Below are 25036 nucleotides of genomic sequence, written 5' to 3'. Positions count from 1 at the left end.
TGTTTGGTACTAATCATAACTTTTGCAACGTACCAAAAAACAGAAGAAAGGAACATCTAGAGGTGAGACTCTAATTTGTTCACTTAAACAATTTCCAGAGACTGAGAAAATAAATCCTGAAAAATCAGCAACATATTCTATCAAAGGAATTTTTCTTACCTGATTAGTTGAGGGACAAGACTGACACACAAATCATGATGACTGGAGAACTGATGGACTTGAGAAGGCACAGTAGTCAGGAGAACCACCAATGTCTCCTGAAATGCCCTAAATCTAGACTCTCCAAAGGGAAAAGCAACAATTGGTACCAGTAATGCTGGTTTCTAGAAATAATTCACTAGATGCAGTTCTAACATGCCCTCCTCTCAAACCCAGATCACCTCTCAGTCAACCTATACATCAAAACAACCAACAGACAGAATACCATCAAAAAAGTTCAAGTACTTTGGCTACTGTCAAGAACCTCCATAAACAAGTCAGAAGTTATGCTTTGAATAAGATTCCAAAATTACATACAAAAGTAGGGTTTTCAGAATTTTGTCTCTGCAAGATTGCCAAAGGTCAGACTAAAGGAAGAATAATGCTTGGTTTATGGATAAACAAATCAACAGAAATTAAGCCAGACAGCCTACAAGCTGACCTGCCTATGAAAGAGGTAACTAATCACAGAACTATGTTTTATAAATTCCTACCACATTTAATAAACAAAGTTTTCCAATCACTAACGTTCCAGTACATTCAGTAAGACTCAAAACAAATAACGCTTTACAGTGTAACAGATACCTGCAGGTCTGGAAAAAAAAGACCTCCACAGTTGAGAAGCAGTAATACAATATAAGTTAGCAGTATAGGATACCTGATAGCTTGCAATAGGGTAACTTGGAAATTTCTCTAGATTTCTGGGGGAAAGAGCAGGGTTTAATAAATATTTATCAAAACTACAGTATTCCACATGTATCTTTCTTCTTACAGGTTCCCCTCATTTTACAGGGGAGCAAAGCTGACTGCACTGAAGTATCCAAGACACGCAAAGCTAAATCAGGCAGTAACCTGGAAAGTTCAGCTTTAGAACTGGCTGCAGCAAGCCAAGAACTGTTTTGCACATGGATGATGCACAGTGCTGGTCTACCATGCAAATACTCAAGAATTTTCAGAAACTGGAGTTTCAGCAAGTAAGGACTGTCACACAAAATCAACACTCAGGTCCAGCTTCAAACTAATATATTAGCATCAACCAGCTATAATTAATAATCCTTTTCTAGCTGGCCAAATTCCCAGTAATTCTCATATTACCAGAGTAATTGAAATTCCATTCCTAAAATTTGAAAGTAGATTTCTTCATTGATTTGAAGCACTATTACCACGCAAATAAAAAAACAGAATACATGAAATGGCATCCTAAGCAAAAAGCTGAACCCAAGCAAACTCTAAGACCTTGCAGCAATAGAAATTAAATATGGACCTGTCTGCATTAAGATTAAAAGGAAAAAGTGAATAAAAGCTCTGCCTGGTACCTACAAGACCATATCTGTATCTAGTAAGGGGCTCCTGGACTACAACAAAGAATAAAAAACTGGAGGAAGTCCAATGAATGACAACCATGAAGGCTGGATGCTGAGGCCTACACAAGCAGGGATGCTGACAAAGGTGTTTCCATTTAGCCTGGATGACCACCCTCAGAGATGCAATGAGGAGGAAAAAACCCCAATGAGAAAAAAAACCAAGATGCAATGAGGAAAAAACCCCAAGCTGCTGCAAGGCATGTTTCAAATGGATAAAAGGGGAGGGAAAAAAATCACAGGGGCAGAATATAAATCCTGAACTGTGCAGTCCAGGGAGGTTAGCTCCAAGCTTGGATGTACTCACAACTGCTCGGGGTCCCAAGGAACGCGCTCTGGGGCTGAAGCCGGCCATGCACCGAGCAGGGGCTTAGGCACAGCTCCAGAAATCCACCCTGAGCTGAGCTGCTCTGGATTCCACACTCACAGGAGGCTCCTGCTCCCCAAGGGGAGTCCTGCTCCAAGTACATGCCTTGTCCTACCTCCAACTGCAGCCAAGTTCTTGATTTTAATCTGTCAGCTCCAAAGTGTAAATGACCCTAATATTTACTGAAGGGTTTTTTTTTATTATTTTCTTATGATATGGCTGGAGAACTTTGGAGGCACGTAATGACTAAAAAGAGAGACTTAACACAAATAAGGAATGGATTCAGAAAATTTATGATTTCTATATACCAGTTCTGTTAATAAAATTCTGTGTAAGGATGAAAACTTTAACAGACCGTTTCTAGTTTGAGCCTTTTAAAATGCGTTTAAAACCAAAGTTAATATTGTCTCCAACTCTTCCACAGATTATGTAACACAGGCAGGGATACTGTATAAATCAAAGCATCAAGGAACAAAAATTACATTTATTCCATCTAATTTCATCTTGCTCACTGCATTTTTCAGGAAAGAAAAAGTCAGCTGAATATTAAACAGTACTTTGATCAGATGGAGAGATAGAGCATCACACAGCAGTAATTGTGCTGATACTCTCCATTCCTCATGTCATCTACTTCTCATAGCTCCCTTTAACAAAGGAAAACACCAGTAAAGCTCTTGCAAATTAAATGAAGATACAAAGACCATCTAACCCACCCATTCATTAAACCTTCCTAGAGACAGCGAATCAGAATGAAACCAGAGCTTAATCTCATTAATCTGAATTGGCTCCTGAAGTCTCACGCACATCTGTGAGAAACTTTTGTAGTTCTCACTTGCTATTCAAAAGCAAGTGTGTGCAGCGCTGTATTGGGTTTGCATGGCCAAGTTTTGGTAGTGGGAGCCTACAGGAGTGGCTGCTGCGAAAAGCAGTCAGAGGCTTCCCCATGTCCAACAGAGCCAATGCCAGCTGGCTCCAGGACAAGCCTGCCACTGGTCAAGGCTGAGTCTAATGGGGACAAGGTAGCTTCCCTGGCACAACAGTTCAGAGGGGGAAAAAAATCTGCTGCACAACAGCAGCAGCAGTCAAAAGAGAGGAGTGAGACCGTGTGGGAGGAACAGCCCTGTAGACACCACGGTCACTGCAGAAGGAGGGGCAGGAGGTGCTCCAAGTGCCAGAGAAGAGGCTGCCCTGCAGCCCCTAGAGCAGCCCATGGTGAGGCAGCTGTGCCCCTGCAGCCCATGGAGGTCCAGGATGGAGCAGAGATCCACCTGCAGCCTGTGGAGGACCCCAAATGGAGCAAGTGGATGTGCCTCAAGGACACTGACCCTGTGAGAACTGGAGCAGGCTCCTGGCAGCACCTGTGCCCCCTTGGAACAAGGAGCCCATGTTGGAGCAGGTTTGCTGGCAGGACTTGCAACTCCACAAGGGAAGGGAGGGTGGAGGAAGCATTACAGCTCACTGCTGCAAGCAACATTCAACACCCATCTATGTTACAAATTTCATCCACCAGCCATATCAGACTTCTGTAATGCTTCCCACCAGCCACTAGAAAAGAAACAGGCACATGTCACCTGCTTTGAAGTAATAACTAGACCACATTAAGTCTTCACTTACTGCACAGTTTTGTACAGTTACTAAAAATAACTCCAAAATTCAAACTGTCACTGAGCAGATTTTAATTTAATTTAGTTTCTATAATGAACAAATAAGTTCAACAAACCTCTTTGTTTGAAGTCTTGTTTGTGTAAAACTGTTTCCAGTTACTCAACAGCAAAACTAAGATGTTAATCTACTAGTCTTTATACTAAAGAGCCACATCTCAAAATTTAGTGAAAAGTTTAAGGTAGAACTAAAAGAACTGTAATTGTAAAGAGTTACATTATCCCACACAAAAAGGGAAAATAAGAATTGCAATTAATTTAGACAGTTTCAGTTCAACACCTAGTGGAGAACAGGCCACATGACAAAGTTCAAAACTTCATTCTCTGAATAAGACAGGAATTCTGAAAACTGTATCATACAATTTTCAATCTTTATTAAAAGCAAAGGCTGTTACCTTTGTAGAATTCCAACTTTCCAACTGTGGAAGATTTGCTTTGAGAGAGAATGCTTATTTCACAAAATTCTGCTGATTTCTTCTGTTCCACACAGAGCTGTGGTAGTAAATACAGGTGGGGAGAGGACTTTTAGTCTGTCAGTTCCAGTAGAGAGAGTGGCTTTCAAAGAAGAACAATCCAAAACCACACTTTGAAGACTGAAGCACCTTTCAGATGAGCATACCTGAATGCCTCATAGGCTGCTGAAATACTGCTGCCAGCATCCTGTGTTAAACAGATTCTCAGTGCCTATGCTGCTTCCCACACCACTGAAGCAGGAGCTTGTTTGCCCTCCTCTCTTTCCCGCCCTTTTAGCCACCTACTACTGGCAACAATTTGCTAGAAATGCACCCAGGTAAAGCAGCAGGGAAGGACAAAACTGCCACTCAGTTATTCCCTTCCTTCCAACAGAACCCTGTGGGGCCAGGCAACTGCAGCACTTGGGACCCCAGCCCACAGCAGGGCAGGGAAGCAGCCTGTGCTGGGTGGCCCTGCAGGTTCCTTCCATCACAGGCTGGGTTTCTGGAGTCCTTCCCATCAGCTTCTGGACAACTGCACCTGCAGCTGAGGTTGGTTTTGCTCATTTGTGGTTAGAAGCACTGAACTTACATCTTCCCTCACAGTGCATCCAGCTCTTTCTGTTCCTCTGCCTACACACTTCAGTCCTGTTCTCAGCCTGTCTCCTCCTGAACAGCCAATACTCTAACAGGCTTCATTGAACAGAAACTTGCATAGAAGAGGAGACAGCATCATAACTAATATCTCAGATTAGTCAACTGCAATTATTTTCACAATTTTTGTTCCCTCCTGTGGTCAGTGAATTCCCATTTTTGGAGACATGAAAGTACGAAATCAGCACTACAGTGCTCCTTGTCATTTTACCTTCCTTTTAATACCAAAAGTACAGAAGTACAATAAGCTGTCCTCTCATTAAAAGCAACAAACAGCATTATGAAAGGGTCCTATCCATTACCACAGACTGACTTTTGCCATTGATGGACCTAATTCCTAAATTCAGAACTCCAAATTATGTGACCAGTATTCTCAAAACATGGGGGCACATATGTGATATAAACATATTAAATGCACATGATTTCAGACTTAAAACAGTTACTGAAAGCAGTAGCTACTATTTTGAAATTTAAGATCTTTTTCTTATCAGATTACAAGTAAGGTCACAGGTATGTGCTTCTACATATGATACAGGATGCCAATCTTGCTCCAGAAGCTTTCTTCCAGAAATGCAGAGATTCTTTGCAAACAGTAAAATGTAATGTTCTTCTCAGAGCCCTTTATTTCATGTGTAGTCCCTATGCTCCTTAGAGGCTTCCTGACATCCAAATACTTAGAACACTAAGATTAAAAACTTCTAGGAGTAGCCTGAAAAGAAAGAAGATACAGATTCTTGGGAAAACAGTCAATATCCATGGCAGTGGACTAAGTAAAGACTTAGGCTGCTTGTGATCCATTAAAATGAAACAAACTGCATGGCTTAATATTTAAATGTACACAGAGTGACCCCTTTATGGTCACTCTCCACATAAGCACAAAAATCCTCATTCTCAGTCTCCAAAATGATAATTGAAAATGATAAATGAAAAGGGCAACTTCTGCAGTAAGATCACTACAGTCCTGATTCAGCAAAGCTGTTTAAGACCCGCACATTTAAAAAGTTTCAGCAGTACTGTACAGAAGTAAAGTCCAAAGGTAAAACTCATTAACCCACACTGCTCTGGGTCAGTAAGGCAAAGGAGCAGACAAGCCATCGACTCTTTAGCCTCCCACCCAGTTATTTGCTCACACTAGTTTTCAACCCAAGTTCCTGCATACATTCAAATGAAGGAAATTAAATCCAACTCAGGGTTACATGAAAGACCTCTGGGCATTTAAAGCTGATACAAGTGACATTTGAAAACAACCAACATGTCAGGGTTTTTTGTCAACAGTCAGCATTACAGCTTCTTTCAGAAGCAGTAATTCATTTTCATATGCCAAACTGGAGCCGAATGAGAGCACTGTACCTGTGGTGCCTTAGGCTCCTCCAAGAGGAAAGCTGTGTGTAAGCAAGAAAGCGACCTCTTTCTCACTTTTGATCTTCCAGGCCACACCCAAAGATGCACCCAGCAGCCTGAGGAAACAACCAGACCTTATGGATACTAAAACTGCTGAAGACACAAACTGAGCCAGAGAAGCAGTCCAGGAAACTTTCTTCACCACAGTGCTCAAAGAGGCAGGGCAGGAGCACTCCATTCCCAAGTGATCTTGAAGGTGCCAGAACTGAAGGAAATAAGCCAACAGTGTTTTCTTTTTCCTCGATCTCTTCTACAACTCATTTTGTAAATGCAGTCTCAAACCAAAACTTCATAACACACCACAGAACTGATGTGGAATATGCAACCTTGTGCACAGTGCACATGCACACATGCATACAGTCTCAAAGGGAAAAATGAATGTACATTGTGCCAAAAAATAACTTTATATTCTAAAGCAACTACTTCTCTAAGCATTTTCTTGTTACTGCGAAAGACTTATCCCTAGCTGATATGTAAGTAGCTTAAGCACATGTGACCAGGCACTGGAGGCATCTAATTATTGTCAGTATTATCTCTACAGGCAGCCACAAATCTTAACTGACATGTCAAGGCCAAGTTTACTCTGATAAGATCAGAGAAATTAGCACATTCTCAGAGGCCAGATGGGGTTCAATACCAGCAGAGGCACCATTTCAAGAAGCAAGGTTTCTCCCTTTTACCAAATATCAACAACCTGTGCAAAAAATTAAGCTGACTCATCTTTGCTCTCAATGGCTCAAACCTGTATCCTATTACCCAGAGAAGCCCTCAAAGAGCTAAACCTGCAGATTAAGGCTGAGTGTCTGCACTGCAGCCTTACCCCATGACCATCAGGCTGCTGGAAGGCAGCGTACAAAGCACTCAGGTCTCATTATTCCATGTTGTACACATGTGTGCCAGCCACTGGCCAAGGCCAAGACAATTTGGCTTTCTCCTGCCATGGTTCACTTTCTGAAGTGAAGTTTATGCACTCAACCTGTGAGACTGAATCACAACTTTCAGCACAGAGTGCGGTGCTAAGAACACACTCCTTTCGGGGACTTGGTTTACACCCACCACTGTAGCACTTGGAACAAACTGCTTTAGGAGGCTGCCTCTCAGCAAGCTGGTCTTTAACAATACTGTTCAAAATGCCTCCTCTTCATCTCACACTGCACACAAACCCGAGTACAGAGCACAGGGTGGGCTGGGTAGGAAGGCCTCTAGAAAGCAGCTACTTTCAAACAAAACACTGGAAGACCCAGGTTCATTTACTTCAGTACTGGTATAAGTCCTGAGAATCCAAGGAGCCCAAAGGAACTCCAGGGAACAGGGAGTTTTCAAACCCACGGAGGGCAGATTACAAACACCAACAAAAACTAGCAACGCATGTTTTGAACTCTTACAGTATGCTGACAGTATAAATATAAATAGTACTCCCTGTGGCACAGAACCACCTCCAAGGCTCCCTGTTTGTTCAATACTTGTGAAACTCACCACCAGGTCTCATGACATGAGACAGTGCATAAAATATGGGGGTGTGGTGTGCAAGTACAGACAAAAAGTGGGCAGGTCTTGTTTCCAAAACAGAGCAGGAAGTGGATGCCAAAGAGGAGGATATTCAAGGTCAGGTTACAGACTGAGCACCTGGAACTTCAAAGCAGATCACCTAGTTTGAACTTAATCCTCATATTCTTACAATGACATCACCCAGTGACCAAGATTATCTCTTCCCCATTTAAAAAACAGTAATGACAGCCTTTTCCTGGCATTCAATGTACCTGCAAAGATTCAGGTGAAAAAGCTGTCTAGTGAGTACTACAATTTGTGTAACACTGGTAAAACCACCACAGACTACACTAGAACAGAATTTGGACACGTGGATTTGCTGTGTTGGATAAGAAAAGCTGAGAAGTGGTTAAACATCCTACTCTGAGTGGGGTCTAAATGTGCCTGCTCCATTCTGCTCCCTTCCAGGCTGAAGGACAGCATTTGTTTGAGTTAGCAGCTGTGCTACCAGAACGGGTAACAAAAGTTTATGCTTTGAAGTGCTGAGAAGTCTCCTGCTTCAGAATTAAGTCTGGTTCCATGGCAACAAACAGACAAGGGTCCACAAAAGCATCAGCACCTCAAACATGACTGATGACTGGAGTTCTGCTGCACAGTACTCTAACCTAAGAATAAAAATAACAAAGGCTTCAGTCAGCTTAGTAGGTCTAAACAAATTGATTTTCTTAAGCTTTGCAAATAAGGCAGCCTTTCAAAGAATGATTTTTGCTCATTCTTGATGTACTTTATTAGCCTACTTGTCTCATGCAAAAGAAAAATTGCATGAGGAAAGAGATACTAGCTGAAGCCATGTGCAAAACAGGTTATTTACAGCCAACTCCACTTGATGTCTAAAATTTCTTTCTAGAACAATTTATTTAAAACATTTCAAACTTCAGATGATATAACTTAAAAGTAAGAAACATTGTGAAGGCCTTACATAACTTTAAAAAAAGAACCCACTAGCAAACAGCTCAAGCCCCCAAAAGTAGATTAGTTCCCTTCCTTATTCCCCACTTCCCTGGGGTATCTACATTTAGAACCTTATCGTTCATACAAAGGCCACATTTAGAAACTGCTTTGGGTAGCCAATGCCATCATTTCAACAAGTGGGTGACACAATGCCAGATGTTTACATTCCACACAAAAATGAGGGAAAAAGATACTAAAAAAGCAGTAACTGAGATTTGGAAAGATCAGAGTAGTCGTACCAAGTGTTTGTATTTAAAACTTCATACCTTTAGAATGATCAATAAAATATTCCATCACTACTGAACTACTTATGAATCTTCAGATGTCAAAGTTCTTTAATACAGGTATGGATTCTACCTATATTTATCTTTTTATGTGACACAAGATTAAAGACCTTGGCCAAAATCACAGAAGGTATCACTAGAGAAGCCACTGTTCAGAAGAAAAAAGACCTTGTTCAGAAATCCTTTTACTGTAACATAGAAGGAATGTTCCAATATTTAAGATGCTTCCATATACCATAAACAAAAAACAGAATAGGATGCAGCAATATTTGCCTATTTACTCATAACAGAAAAAATATGTTAATACCAATCTAAATTAAAACACCAAGGTATTATATCTTTCAAAGTACAACATCAAAGAGGACCTTTCTCCTAAGATCTTACCTAATCCATTAAAATATATTTTATGGAAACATTACCTGGCAAAGAAGTTTGTAAAAGGTCCCAGTATTTTCCGTTTACTGTCCACGTCTGTCCCATGGCAATACTGCTGCTGGTTCTGGTCATTGCTGTCTCTAGAGGAATTCAGGGTAACATCCGAAAAGTGCGCCTCGTCAGTCTCAAGAGTCACAATTGCACTTGAACTGCTTGTGACCACAAAGTCCAAAATGTCTTCATTGCTAACTGATAAAGTTGTTGACAGTTCTGTGCTAAGACTAGACACACTACAAACAGAGATATCATCACTTCGATTTAGAGTTTTTGAGGTTGGACTATAAAGTTTGACAGTGTCATACCCAGTTCTCGGGAAAGTCGAGGATTTGCGCACGGCATGGTCGTGCTCAGCAGTCAGCGAATGCGGAGGCACATATGGCGGCAGCGTGCACGCGCTCTGAAAAGCCCTGTCAGGCACAAGCTCAGGTTCTGATTGCTTTCTCTTCACATTCAACACACTGCAGTGAACAGGCTCTGGATTTCCTATTTCTAGAGTTGGAATACCAGAATCCACTGATTTAAGGCTATGACAATCTTCTAAAGCACTGGACAGCAGGCCAGGTCCATACTCAGGCAATGACAGATCTCTCGGGGTCCCAGAGTTCAAGTTTTGAAGGCCCTGGATACTGCTGCCCACTCTTGCATCCAGAATTCCCACGAAGGTCAAACCATTTAAAGAGTTGGATAAATTTGAATCACTTGTCTTGGCCCAGCTGGTAACTGGTTAAAAAGAAAGAAAAGGTTAGGAGTTTGCAGGAAGGCTGTGGTTTGTTCTCGACTGTTTGTTTTGTAGGGTTGGGGTTTTTTTTCATGATTGTTTCTTGGTTTTGTTTCTTGGTTTGTTTTTTTAATGCACTCAGTCCTGTCCTAATTTAGGCTTTTAATTAAAAATTATTTGTCTTCTCTTGCACATGATTACTATCCCTTCCCCCAGCATGAACAACCAGGACAATGGCAACTTAAATTAGGCTTCTAGCAAATGTGAAGCATGAAAAGCTTTTCATAAGCAGTTTGTGTGCCCATGTTTGCTCCTTACACATCTCCTGAAAGTGAAATTACGTACTATAAAACCTGCAGTATTTTAATGTTCCCTGTCAATACTGAGGCAAATATATGAGGTTTATTTTTATAGTCATAAATTCATATTTGCTGATGTCAGAGAGCTACAAAACTTGTTTCCATACACATAGACCAGATTTGTAATTGTTCATTTAAACAGAATTTCTCAGCATTCTTTTGGAAACTATAAAACTGATAAAAAAGTTGTCACAGAAGAGAATGCATAATGTATCATAGTTGCATTAAGGAAGAGATGCAAAATCTGAACAGCTACAGAGCTATCCATGCAGTCAATGTTTTGACAATACACCAATGCACTTCATCTGTGCACATCCAGTAGCAATGACGTTTGCAAATACGTTGTATTTACTGCACTCAGGGACTGTGATCCTCCATCCATGCTGTCTCCCCAGGGGCTGCCAGCAGGTCAGTTAATCCAGTCAGTGCCCCACTTCCAGTCTGAATCTGAATGACCTGCAAAGCAATGGCTGTCAAAAAGGAGCTACAGGTTGGATGCACCAAACTTAATGGCAACTTTTATACACTGGGAACACCAACAGGAATACTGCCCTGGCTTCCAGAACTGCTACTGACCCTTTAAACACTATATGAGCTATATAACACTATATATTACACAGATCTTCTTTTTCCACATGAATAGTAAATTGTCTACAGCTCTTCTAAAGTTTGCAATGCAATTACTCTGCAGCAGTTGGCAGAACAAATATGCACATATTGCTTCAATTTCTTGTCTCTGAAACACTCTGGGCTAAGTGTGAATGAGTGAAGAACACTCATTCCATCTTGCAAACAGACTGCTTTCTAGACAGATTTTTCTTCAGCTCCTGAAGCCTGGTCTCCTATTCTCTCTCAAGTAGAGCATTCAATTAAAAGTCCTGGTTGTTCTCTAGAAGGTCCTCCCCACATTCTATTTTTAAAAACAAATACACACATACCCCAAAAGAAAACCCAAACTTCTCAATTTCAAACGTCGGTGAAAACTGCTATCTCACAGCAGTTCTAAACCCCTGGTTAATGTCACCTGAGCCCTGCCAAACATCAGGGTTTGACACACAGTCCATTCTTAGATCTGAGGACATCAATACAGTTTGGCATTGCGATACCAACACAAAGTGAGTGAGAGAAAACTCATTTCAAACATATCTCACTGGTCCAAACAGAATTTTTTTTCTGTAAGTTTTCAGTCATGTGGAAAGTTCAGGAATCCGACTCTACTTTGTATGCTATGCTAAATCTTTAACTTACTACCCAAACAATATTTGCTAGCAGATATGAAACTCCAGTTCAATCCACTCCTAAGTACAGGCAAAAGTCAAGGAGCAACAACCCTGGATATCTCATCTTTTAGACTTCTTCAGAACTTTTTAACAGCCAACTATATGCTACCCATCCAAATCAATCAATGCATCAATTGCCTAATCCTCTGCCTAAGCAAGGTTTCAAGTGTATTGTTTTGACTAAAAACCTTGTGAAGATGTGTGAAGTCTTTACTTAAAGAGTTGCTATAGCAACTTTTTTTTTCATATTACCATGGTTTGAAAAGTTTACACCCCTCCAATTAAAGTATGCTTTGAAACAGCTGGCATACCAACGGTGTACATTATAAATTATTTATTCACTAAATTAAAATTGCAAGGGCCAGCAAAAAAACAAACAACCCTAAACAGCAATTCTTGAATGCAGGCAACAAACTATACTCCAGGAGTCAACTCCAGTGGTAGCTTTAGCATACAAATAAGATAGAACATGGAGCACTATATAACTACTCTTGTATATACTGTAATCTCCTGTTCTCAGACCTTCTTACTTGAATTCACTTGTTTTTCTAACATAAGCCTGACTTTGTTCTTCTCCCTGTGTTCACCTTTATTCCTTCGTATACCTCACATTGCTCTTCAAACCCACAGCCCACCCCAGCCCCTTTTGCTACTCTAAAGCATATACACATATACACTCCAGAACAGGGTAGCCAAGGGGTTTGACTTACAAGAATTCAAACTTTTGAATGCATCTAGAAAGTGCAGTCCAGGAAACAAAACACAAATGTAATCTGTCAGGAGCAGCTTTGATGATGTTTGGGTAAACAGTACAAGCATGTTCCCATAATGAATTCCTCCCATGACTGCCTTTACTTCTGCTCAATGATTTTCCCAAGCAGCAGTCAGTCCTTAGCTTAATTGCACTGCTCTTCTCAACCAAGCTTACAAATGGTAAGCATTCAAGTGACCTTGGCAGAGGCAGTAACTACAGCAGCTCAAGAGGCCAAATACTGTAAACAAAAGAATTACAAGAAAAAGAAGTGAAAATAGCTTCTGTACCCGGTGTGGAATTTTAACTCGACTTGGTATTTTTTCAAGCAATAAATTTAACAGCAAGAGATCCTTTAAACGGGCAAGCAAGAAATGCAGAAGTATACAACACTACAGCTTGCTGGAGCAAATTATGCAAGAGCAAGTTACAAAGGTTTTACACAGTTCAGCAAAACTGTGGGAGGCTTTGAAGTGTACCCATCAAGGTCTTTAAATGAAAATTTGAGATGCAGCCAGCTCTCAAGAACACACAGGAGAACTCCTTGATTCATTTTGAGTAAAGTTGTTGTAGGATTGTTTTTAAGGATGGAGTGATATTTATACTCTGTTTTAGCTGCCTCACTGGTAAGTGCAAAATCTGACAATTTATGTCAAATATTCTGTCATGTACTCCAATGATAACTTCTTTCCATAAAGCACTTATTAACATAACAATGTTGAAACATTATCATTTGAGTACCATAAACTACTGAGAAATGGTATGCAATTTTGTCTGCACAAGATTCATAATCCCCATTGTTTATTTAAATATATTAGATTGAAATAAAATCAATATTTGTAAAGTCTTAACATCCTATGTCTTCTAGAGAACAATCTCATAAGAGGGAACATCCCACAAGAAATAACAAGGAAAAGGGAGTTAGGAAAATGCAGCCAAGGTCACAAGTGGCAATGAGAGAGCAGGTAGATGTTATTTACTCATTAACACCTCCAACTTAAGTGTTAAGGAGCACATGATAAAGACAGTTTTGTAGCCAGGTTCAAAATTAACATGAGGACACAACGACTGACACAAAGGACAGCTAACCTGGGCAACTCTTTGTCACAGAACACTGTGGACACAAGAAATTTACATGTAAACTTGGGAATACAAAACCACTGATGATTCCTAAACAAAGAGAAACTCAGAAAGGCTCTAAACCGCAAGCATCAGAACTTCATGAAAACATCAACATACATTAGTTCTGCTTTCAGACCCTCTCCTAGGTACATTTTTTTCTGACAGGTGGAGTTTCCATCTGTCTCAGTAGGGCCGTCTATACTGCCTCACATTCCCCAGATTCTGATCACAGCATGCAAGAAGGCATGTTCTGACAACAACCAGAGGCTTTAAAACTCATTTTGGCTTTGCATATCACTCAACCATACAGAGGGAACAAACCATATTTGATTATAATTTCTAAAATCTACAATAAAATGGCTTTTCAACCCACTTTGATGTAACAATTAAAGATAACAGCAACGCCAAACCATTAGAGTAAAACAAAACCAGAAAGATGCAAACTCAAGGCCCGTTATTCCAAGTTTGCTGGGAGTTATGATGCAGTTTAGGCAAGCAACAAGGGTAAGATAATAACTTGCAAAAAAAGGCTTTATACTTTCTTGCCTCCCAGGAATCAGAAGAGGAATGATTGCATACACAGCTCAGTTCTCAAAGAGCTAACATCACACATTACCTCTTCAACACTTACTTCTGCCAGGAGTTTTTCTCAAATGTTTAAGAACAAGGAATTTCTTCAATTACAAAGTTGGAACTTTTTTTTCTTCTTAAAGGTTTTTTTTTTTTTAATTAATGGCTTATATTCATCATGCTTTTAATATTATTTTTGTTGCATGTACCAAAAAACAAAAAACACACTGCCGTTATCAAGGGCAGCTTTGAGTGACCTTGGTGCACAAGAGCATCAAACTCAGTTTTGTTTATTAAAGATTTCTTTGTTCCATTTGTGTGGAGGTTTTAACAGCCACAGCGTTGCCAACAGTGGAGAATTCCTGAAACTAGAAAAAGTCTGCCTTTTAACTAAACACGGGACACAGCAATTAAGGCTACCTATATAAGTACTGCCGAAACTTAACTGGCAAAAAGAAAATAAACTAGTAGGGATTTTTTTGTTTTGTTTTAATTAAGATGACTATTATCTAACTCTCAGCTAGTGACCTTTTAGAAGTGTGAGCATTATAAAGCTGGCTTCTGAGCGGAGTGCTCGGAGAGTAATCATAAGTAAGCCATTCACCGCTTTCCCACTGTTTTTGCTCCGTCAGGCAGGCAATACAAACAAGTTACAGTGCTCTACTAAAGCCTCAGCTGCAGAAGCGCTTTACAGGGCTTTTACCCTCCCCACAGCATTATTACTGAAAACTCTGTGAACCACATTAAATTAGCAGCAACGTGCGGAGAACTTCAGCTACTGTGAGATGTAGTTTTGTTTGGTCATTGGGAATTGCCTGGGAGACCTCGACTAGAAGAGAGGCAGCGAGATTAAAGTTGCTTACTTCTCACGGGCTGAGCCCGACTCGCTCTGCGAAGGTTCCGAGCTAGCGGCCTTCACTTACAAAACAACCCAAAGAAACTGAAACAACCGGAAAAAAAAAAAAAAAAAAAAAAAAAAAAAAAAGAGCCACAACGAACACAACGAAAACCTTGAGGAAGCAGCGCTCACTCTTCTCTGCGGTCTTCAACCCACTCGGTGAACACTCCGAGGGCTCAGCCCACCTGCTCCTCTTAACTTTTTTACGTGGCCACGGCCGGGTAAGTCAGTACGGCAGCCAGCGCAGCCCCTCGGTGCTGAGGCTGCTCCCCTCCCGCCTGCCCCGCCCGGCCCCGGGCTCTGCCCCTCGCACCAACAGGTACCACCAACACCCGCAGCACCGGCAGAGCTGCGCCGCCGCCCGAGCAGGAACAGACCCGAGGAGCCCGGACGCCTCACCGGGGTAGAGCTGCCCTCCGTCGCTCTCGTCACGCTGGGCCATGCCCGAGGCGCCCCACAGCCGCTGCTGCCGGACTAGGAGGCGGCCGGCGGCTGCGGCGGGCAGTCCATCTCGCTGCTCTCCGGTCCCCGCGGAGCAGCGCAGGGTTCAGCACGGCTGAGGCGGAGCAGCCACCCCTCGCCGGGCACCCCCTCGGCGTGGCGCAGGGCCTCCCATGGCGCCGGCGGCGCACACCTGGCTGCGGGACAGGTGCCGGGCTCCTCCGGCGATGCTCCAACCCCCGCAGCTCGGACTCCTCCCGCCCCGCCTCCGCTCCCCCTGCCCGGTGCGCCGGGGGAAGCCCCGCCCGCCGGGAAAGGGAACGCCTGCGCGGAGGGGGGCGAGGGGCGGTCGCCCCCGGGCGCCATTTTGAATCGCCTCAGCGCCTGTGCCGGGCTAGGTGGCGTTGCTGGCCTGGTTCAGCAGCGGAGGCGCCCCGGGAGCGGGGCTGTGGCTTGGGTGCTGCTTCCGAGGAGCCCCCGGAACGGAGGGGCTGTGGCTGAGACCGCTTGTTCTAAGGAGCCCCGGGCTCGGCGGGAGCCACTTTTTGGCCGCCAGGCGCTGCAGCCCGTCCCGCGTTACTGCCAGGGCCGGCGAGCGGCTCTGGCCGTCCCCGGGGGGAGCAGGTGGGCGGGCGGGCTGCGCTCCTGCTGCCGCCTGCGTTTAGGGGGAAAACAAAATTCAGTGGGTTTTTAAGTGTGGGCTGCGGAACGTGTGGAGACATCGTGTGTAGGTGCGTCCCTAGCTCTGTGGAACTTTGGTATTATGTTCTGTAATACCAAAAGTGGAAGCTCCAGGGTGGTAATTGCGATTTTTGTATTTTTATCTTTCCACTCTCTTCACCTTCCGTCTCAAAGTGGACCCTTTTTCTGTTCTCGTGGTGGAGCTGTGTGTGCACACCCTGCTCTACCCCCACACTGATTTCCGAGCAGTCAGCACCTGACAGGAGCAGAGCTGTCGTGTTTCCTTATCATCTGTGAAACTCGGCACTGCTTTTGTTTTCTGCAAAGGTCACATGTTTTGCACCTAGAGTCGGTGATCATGTCTCTAAAACGGTGGTAAGATAAAGCTGTCCCCCATCTGAACCGAGGATTTAAGCACTCTTGTCACCTCACACTTCTCCTGTCTACACTGAAGCTGGAAGTGTGAGGGCAGCAGACGCAGAAATATCTGAACTTCTGTTGGGGTCGCTGGTTCACTATGAAGTGGTGCAAACCCATGATTATTCAAGCTTTGATATGGGCAAGTTACACTTGAACGAATCGTAAGAGGCTGAGGTAAACCTGTACAGAAGTACTTGCCACCATGACCCTGTTGACACCAATTCCATACTACGAAGATAAGAATTACATTGTTATGAAACTGCTCTGAAAATCTACCATGAATCAAAAATTATACCTCTGCAGATAGTTTGTGACTGGGTCAGTTCTTAGTCTGCTGTATTTCTAAGATGGGTTTCAACATAAAATTATTTAAGATTGGCACTAATTTTTCTATATCTTCTTTTGAAAATGACTACTATCTCTGTAAGAGAGCTTCCATATTAAATGTAAATAAATAAAGGTAAATAAAAGCAAACCAATTTTGAGGCACTATAAACTTGTTTATATGCATAAGATTTTTGGAGCATATACTCTCACTAATTCCTTTTTCCGTATTAATTTTTTCTCTTCTGTGTTTGAGTATTGTTATCATGATGTGTACGTAGGTCAGTTGTTTGGTTCCCAGGGTAAATAAAACAACGGAAACAGTCAGGAACTCCCTAATTCTGCAGAGTACCTGCACAGGAAATAATGATGCTCCCAGCTTAATATAATTTAGGCTGAAGAAACAATTAGAAAAACCTGGTGCAGAAAATCTTTCAGTGGTAGCTGAGCATGTGGAAAGTCACAGAAATTGCAGCCTAGTCAATACAAAAAAACCACCCCTCTATTGTACATGAATGCTGTGTAACTCATATGAAAGGGGAAGTAGCATTTCTGGTTGTCATGAGCTGTTACCAAAAGGTGTTTTGCATTAGTAGTTAGTATCAGTCTGTTTGTGCCCCCTCCATCCCAGATAAGGTAAATTTCTGTCTGCAAATGTTGTGTATTATTACTTCTCTCTTTGGGGAAAAGCTGAAGGGCTCACATTGTGACTAAATACAGTGAGTGTCACACCACTAGCTGTGATGAAGTGTGGCATGTGCTAATTACTCAAACAGAACAGGTACTGCCAGGTACAGGAAGTCTAAAAGCATAACTCAGCGTAAAGGAGACCTTTAGCACCTTTATTTTGCAGCAGCTGTGCAAAATTTTAGTCCACACAGAAGGGCACACAGAAAGCAAGTCTTCCTGTTTAAACACGTGGGTTGTAATGTGATAAGCAGTTAATTGTGGCACATAAAATCAGCATGGTTATTATTAGTCTTTTGCCACTGCTTCAGGGTCAAGTAAACCTGCAGCACACTTAATTTTATAAAAATTTGTGGAATAAAATCTTGTTTTGTTTAAGAGTGTCTTGCATGCAGCTGTTGTGCAGAAACTAAATGTTACATAGAGCAGCCTCAAACTGGCAAATGATGTTCACCTAGTGGGCAAAAAAACTTCTACATGTCTATTATTAGCCAGGTGCTAGAGAATTTTTTTTTTTTTAAAACATTCTGTTCAAAAGCTCTGTCATAGAGACTCATATTAATGCCAGCAGAGCTCGATATCCCAGGTTTATGGTTATTCTGCAAGAAAGCATGAAGAGTTTTTGCTCTCTTCTGTCTTGGTGATTTCTCTAAAATATGCAACATATGATAAAAGTACACGAAATACCAGTCTGTTTCATTCGAGCCAAGAAACAGAAAGGCAATTTTCTGTCATGCTTCTTATGCCTGTAGATGTGAGAAAGCATTCTCTGCTTAGGCTTTCAGTTCTGTTTTGAAGCTTCAGCAATTTTGCAATTGATACAACTTCAAATTTATTTTTTAAGAGCTAGATGAGAACATCTAGATTGAATTTTAATTCATCACAAGCCAAGTGTGATGCAAGCAGCTTTCAGAGCCAGCCAAACTGAGCTTCATTTGAATTCACCATGCAGCTCTTCAAAGTCAGTAATTCTCTGTCATAAGCTAGAGGACAATTTTTTTTTCTTTAGTTTAAAGAAAAGATAAGCACGTTGTGAATGTACAGCAGTTGTGCATCATTGTGAGCTGACCATCAGCTCTTGCCTCCACTTGCCATCGCTGTGATTTAAGGCAGTTCTAGCTCACCCAAGCCTGAGTGCAAGGGTACCAAATGTGGCAGTGCTGGACACTCCCAGTTGTTATCCATCAGACCATGACAGAGAAGCTCTCTCTGAAAAGCAAATGTTAGCAAGACAGGAACCCAAGGAGAGCAAGACATTGCTCCTTTTCCTCCTTTACAGAATTACCTGTAGGCACAGTGAAATAACCCATTCATGTTATATGGCACAAGAAAAGGGAACAATGAATATATTCAGGTTTCTACTGACTCAGCAATGAAAAGGGTAATAATTCTGTGAAAATCAATACCTTGGAAGCAAATGGTGATGCTGTTGAGGAATGAATATTATGCTCTTCTACCTCGGATTAATCAGAAATTAATTTTGTTCACACAAAACTGTATTTGCTTGTCTGTATTTGATAGCAGTCCCTTTTCAGCATGGCCACCCTCTGCGTGGGTATTCCTACTAGAGGTGGACTGTCTGTATGCCAGGCCATTTTAATAGTTTCGGGATGAATCAGGAACAGCTGGAGAACATGCTATTTGATTATCCCAAAAGGCTGCCTCTTCCTATAGGAACTTAGACCTGATAAAGGATGAGGTAGCTTGATCTATAGCTACCATCACTTCTGTCACCACTGGGTAAGAACAGACTGGGATGGTTTCCCTCCATGAGACAGCAAGAAAATGAACAGCAGGAAAGACAGGGGGACAGTGTGTGAGACTTTCCAGCATGTTTGAACTGAGCTGCGTGACAGGATTGTTTCTATCACTGTCTACAAGCTGTTTAGGAAAGACAACATAAGTAATAAGGTGTGAAGGAGCAAAATTATATCAACTAAAAACATTACTCCTTGCATGATATCTCAGAATTGCAGAATCCTGAGTGCCCATAAATAATCACTCACAAAGCTTCCATGGCACCTCTGTTACAGATCTTTACTCATCATTAAATCATGCCAGAGAAGGAAACATGGTTGTTATTATGCACAGCTGCATAATGAAAAGCTGGAGTTCTAAAACAGATTTATTCTCTTAAGCAAGCACTATTTAAATTACATTTCCAAAGGAAAACAGATCTATTCTGGAGCAGTTGCTAACATGGCAACATCTACTGGAACTCACTACAGAGGAAAAAAAGTAGCAGTGGACTAAAACTCAGTTGTTGTCTAGACCTGGTAGGGATGAAGGGAACTAAGTAAAATTTAGTTTGGGCAGGTAACAAATCACTATGTCTCCATGGAACTGCAGTGATTCGAGGAATTTAATATTTTTGTACTGAATAAAATAACAGGAAAAATGGTAAATGAATGACAACTCAGACTTCCTGAAGAAGACTTTGTTGTCAAATAGATTCCAGAGGCAAATGATTGAGGACTAGAACTCTATTGCAAAGTGAGGACCATTAGAAGCCAAATAGCAATGAAAAAATTAGAAGTTATGAAATGTAAGAAAAAAAGTAAAAAGGCAAAATCCTACTGAAAGGGTATTGGAAACATAAAGGATGTCCTTAATATTTTTTATTGCGCAAATAAAGTAACTGCAAAAATGAAAAATTCAACACCAGTTTCTGTCCTGTATCTGTAAGGGATCAGGCTGCCCCATCATAGCAGGTAGAGATTAATGAGGCAAATTATTCTTCAGACAGTAGGCCTAAACAACACACAAGTTGTACTTTTTTTCACACATTTATCTAATATGTTCCTAAAAATCTCTAGCGGTAGAAGTGCCATCCCTTTTTTTAGGTGGTGCTTATGTACTTGCTTTCAGTACTACTACTGTACTGTACTGTTCTTTGCTTGAGCATTTCCATGGCTACCAACAGGAAAGCAGAGATGAATCTAAAAAAAAAAAAAAAATACTTTTTAACTGTATTTTTACTGCTTAGAAGTAAAATGGTTTTAGAAGAAACTCAAGAATTTGAGAGTTCTTAGTTTTATGAGACAAGGAGAGTTGCTGCTTCTCCTGTGTCTCTGCTTGCAGTGAGTAAAATAAGGCTTGTGCAGAAATGATAAATGATTGCAGTTAACCCTTCATCAGCAAATCCTGAAATCTTTATATGACAAGCAGTTCTAGCACTATTAAATGGCTGTTCCTGCTGTTAACAGAGGGACACAGAGACTTTGTATTGCTTTTGCAGCCCCTCGTTAGGATTAGCTGCAAATACAGTAATACAGTAACAACAGACACTGTCCTTCCAGAATCATTTGCCCTACAAGAAGGCTGTCAGGCAGAAGGCAGCATCCATGGCAGCCTCTCAGCTCAGCCTCTGTCCTCACTGTTTGAAGGTGAAGTTGTTATACACAGATGCAGTAGGGCAGGGACACCAGTGTTTTGTCACTCAGTGGCTTTTTCTCAGCAGCATGTTGGCCCACTGTCAGCTCTGTCAGCTGTTTTATCCTGTTCATCCCATTACCATCCCATTGGAGCAGAGGTAGACCATAAAATTCATTAAGCATTTGCATGTAATACTGCATGTAATACTACATTTTGAGAGGAACTTGAACAATGGAACAGAAGTCTTACAGTAGGAAGCTAAAATGTATCAGTAAAGACTCCTTTGTCCCAAACCTCTGGAGTCCTTTTGCTATTAGTTTCACAGGTAATAAAAGAAAATTATGTGAGATGCTGTATGTGGAAGGTAAGGACTAATTCACTGGGGATAATACTTAACTATGCTGGTCTTGGCAGGGAAAGAATGAGTTACTGTGAAGGAATCCTGTCTTTCTAGAAGGTTCACTGCCTTCCCATGTATTTTCACATCAGACACTCCCATGAAGGCACAGTGTGACATGCATTTACAGCCAGCCTGTCCTACCACTGACAGATGCACTTGCTCTAGGACTACACAGTGTCAGTTTTTGCATGACAGAAGCACTGTTTACACTGGAAACTAATTATTTACATGACGTGTATTTAATATTAATTCAAATACAGGAATTGAAAAGCCTGACTGATGAAATATAGTTCTTTTATCAAGTATCTTCTATAAATGCAATGAAAAGGTACTTCTGCTGTATTTAGGAAATAATTGAAAATAACATATGCCTTTCAAAGTTTCAACTACCAAGTTTGAACAAAAGCATTTACCCAAGGACCTTACAGAGGGACTTCCATGATTTCCCAGTGTGTGTTTGCATGTTGTTTTCACCGGACTTCATGCACAATTCAGCACAATTCATTCTGCACAGAATCCCAGGTTACTGTGGCTGCAGACTTACAGCACCAAAATGCACAAGGCTCCACCAAGTAACATGTGAGCTGTCGAGGCTTTTTTTCCTTTCTCTGAAAGGAGGTGCAGCCATGGAGTTAGTGAGATACTGGTTACTTGATGGCTGAACACAAGTTAAAAGCAGAAATAGAAATCTGCTGCCTTAGATCCCGTACTACATACAAGTTCTGTAACTGTTATGTGAGAGAGGGTCTGGGTTTGCTTGGGTTTGAGGTTTTTTTTGAAAGGTCTCATGTCTTCTAAACATGAATTTGTCATTATAAATTAATTTCTACAGAAATAAAGTGTGGACAAGGGTCATTTTGTCTTCTTTTTTTTAAAGAACATATGCAATGTATTTAATTTTCCTACATCCTAAAAATAGTTTAAAAAATTACAGCAATGAAAAGCACTCCCAAATTAGGTATCTCATGCTATTTCTCCAGACTATTTCATGCTTAACTGCATGTTGTATCTATATTATACACATTAGCCGAAGAAAATGAAGACACACACACACCATCCAACTGTCCTTTTATATTTTTATTCGGTGTTAAGTAACTCCACAAGAAAACAAAATCAGTTACTCTGGTGTACGTGAAATCAGAACAATACAACCACTTGAAGCAAAAAGTAGAAACAAATTTCAGCCCAGGAATGGAAAACTGATACTTCAATGCTATGGATATGCAATGCGCTTCATCCCACAGTGCGGTTCAGCGTATGCCAACCTTTAATGCTCTTGTTGTTGTTATTGTTGTTGGTGTGTGTTTCTATCCATATAGAAAAACTAAAAACCACACTTCAACTCTCACTGAAAGCCTTAGAGCTTTAGCCATTAAACTATGAAAACGAGTAAAGACAATTTGTTATTGCCCAAGCTCAAGATAGGATTTTATTTTCCCCAAAGGTGCTGGAATCATTACATGCCACAGTGTAACTATGAGCAACACCTTTGTTACTTTTGAGCCCTTTCTTACCAACGAAGAAGCTCTAGCCAGAATTAACTGAGCTGAAGTTTGTGTTTGAAATATGTCCACTTGGTCACTTCCTGTTCTCAAATGAATTCTATGCCATTCTTCACTGTAGTGATTTGAAGAATTTGTGTGTAAAGTTCTTTTTTCCTTTCATGTTACAGTTAACTAGTTTCAGTGCAGGTGCTAAACAACCTCTCAAGGAAGCTCCAGAAGAAAGTAAGATATATAAAATCTATTCAAAGTCTGCAAATAAATTAAGAAAAGAAACTGTAAAGTGTCAAAAGATTTGCTGTATGAATACAAACCCTAAAACATAGTCTAAGAGGAGGACCAAAAGAAAGTCCTTGGATAAGGTCAACCAAGCCAGTTTTAGTAAGGATCTCACCAAAAGCGTTGCACGAAGACCGGCATGGTTTCCCAACCATGTATTTCAATTCTTACACTGTCAATTGAATAAAGGCAACAAAACCCAGTTACTCAGAAAGCATTTCTAGCGCAGAACATATTTCAAAGGCAGTTCAGCTCACATTTCAAACAGCTATGTTTCTTGTGAGGTTTATTGCCTGTCAAAAATAATGGTGAAGCTTTTCAAGTCAGTATTGCACTTTCTGCACTTTCTGGTGTTATAGACATGCTGCGATCGTGTAGACTAGTTAGTTGTTGTCATTTCTTAAACTAGGAGTTGTTAAAAACTCAGAATGTTTAGTTTTGCAAATATTGCTCCTCCTGGCTTATACATTTTGCATAATGTGTTAAAAGCAGAAGGAGTTGATAGTCTTGTACAGATGCAACTTGACAATGTATTGACTTTCTAAGTTAACAAAAGAAAATTTAAAAGCAAGTCACATAAAGCAACAATCACTACTGCAATCACACATGTATGTTGTAAGTCATCACCTTCCCTACCCCCACCCACCACACACATAACTTGCCCCACACATTCTCTCAGAAACACAAAATGAACTACGAGATTTACTAAATTACAGCCACAACAGCAGCTAACTGTAGCAGCCACAGGATTTCTTTCAAGTGAAGCACTGACCCTTTGCATTTAAAACATTGAACACTGAGCATTTTAGAGAGTTTCAGTCATTCAGGCTCAAGTTCAGTTACAGGATGCTTTTGCAGGTTACATGAATGCCTTCATCTGCAACAAGACAACATTCTCATTACTCATTAACAAAATTCACAACAATCCACACATCACCCCAGTGGTTTATAATTTTTGGTGTTACTTTTTGAACTTCTGCCCCACATTGGCAAATTGCTAAAAAGGACAAAAAAAAAGAAAAAAAAGGAAAAAAAACCCCACATTGCCTCCATACCTACAAAAAAATCCTTGGCTTCTCCAGTTAGCAAAAATACAAACCATGGTATCCTCAGTGTTGGTTTGTGGGAGGGGGGAATCATAGGATAGAAAACACAGTTTCTGTAAGTCTCTAAAGCACAACCCTGTTGTTCCTACTTCAAAGTTATGAGATTTACTGAATGAAGACTGGACAAGTCATTCATGCTTTTCTCCTGCATTCAGAAAGGCACTGATAGATTACAGTGTTAAGTATTTATCTCCCAGTTCTTAAAGAACAAAGCCTAATGTGCAGAAAGCTGAAGTCTCTGAATAGCAGAAGTAGTTGTAGACACTGCGATGCTAAGAAGATCGTAATAGTGGTAGGGCTACAGTTACGAAAGAAAATAACTGCAATTAAGATGCAAAAAAGCAGTGGTACTACTAAGACAAGCACATGCACATCCATTCTTGATTTGACAACACAATCTAGTCTAGTTCAAATAGCCAAGAATTTAACAGTATTTTTTGGGAAAAAAAATCTTCAACAGGACAGCTGTGTCCTCATCTATAAAATAAGCAAGAAGAGAAAGATAAATACACATCTGAATCCATTAACTGAAGAGGAAACTCAAGTTGTTGTTTTAGAGCTACAGACCCTCAAGAAAGATAGTTTTCCATCTCATGTTACTTTTCAATCATCTGCTCTACTCTGCAGTTTTTACAGTTGAGTTCGAGAAAAAAGCTCCTCCTCACATGGATCAGCCCATTCGCTTCCACCTTCTGAAGCTGTGTCTTCAGAGCTGGAGCTATCACTGGAGTAGATCTTCTTCCTGAAGCCATTTGGTTTTGCCTCAGCATTTATATCATCTGCACATCTTGCTTCATAAACAGAAGAAACC

General features: G+C 41.1%; 2 protein-coding genes across 3 annotated transcripts in view; both read right to left on the bottom strand.

The window, feature by feature from the left end:
* Positions 1–15599, bottom strand: part of TBC1D14 (TBC1 domain family member 14) — a 64512-nt gene extending 48913 nt beyond the window's left edge. The window contains exons 1-2 of the mRNA XM_059845220.1: positions 15410–15599; positions 9297–10032 (exon numbers count right to left, since the gene is read on the bottom strand). Of these exons, the coding sequence (XP_059701203.1) occupies positions 9297–10032; positions 15410–15452 (779 nt within the window). The 5' untranslated portion in view covers positions 15453–15599. The remainder of the gene's footprint in view (positions 1–9296; positions 10033–15409) is intronic.
* Positions 15600–22400: 6801 nt separating this feature from the next.
* The window catches only part of KIAA0232 (KIAA0232 ortholog), a 65361-nt gene continuing 62725 nt past the window's right edge, over positions 22401–25036 (bottom strand). For both annotated transcript variants that reach the window (XM_059845218.1, XM_059845219.1), the window contains one exon: positions 22401–25035. In XM_059845218.1, coding sequence (XP_059701201.1) covers positions 24856–25035 — 180 coding nt within the window. In that variant the 3' untranslated portion in view covers positions 22401–24855. The remainder of the gene's footprint in view (position 25036) is intronic.

The sequence above is a fragment of the Haemorhous mexicanus genome, chromosome 4, assembly GCF_027477595.1.
Source record: "Haemorhous mexicanus isolate bHaeMex1 chromosome 4, bHaeMex1.pri, whole genome shotgun sequence".
Lineage (NCBI taxonomy): Eukaryota > Metazoa > Chordata > Aves > Passeriformes > Fringillidae > Haemorhous > Haemorhous mexicanus.
The sequence above is the reverse complement of the archived record's forward strand: the minus strand, read 5'-3'. Positions and strand labels throughout refer to the sequence as shown.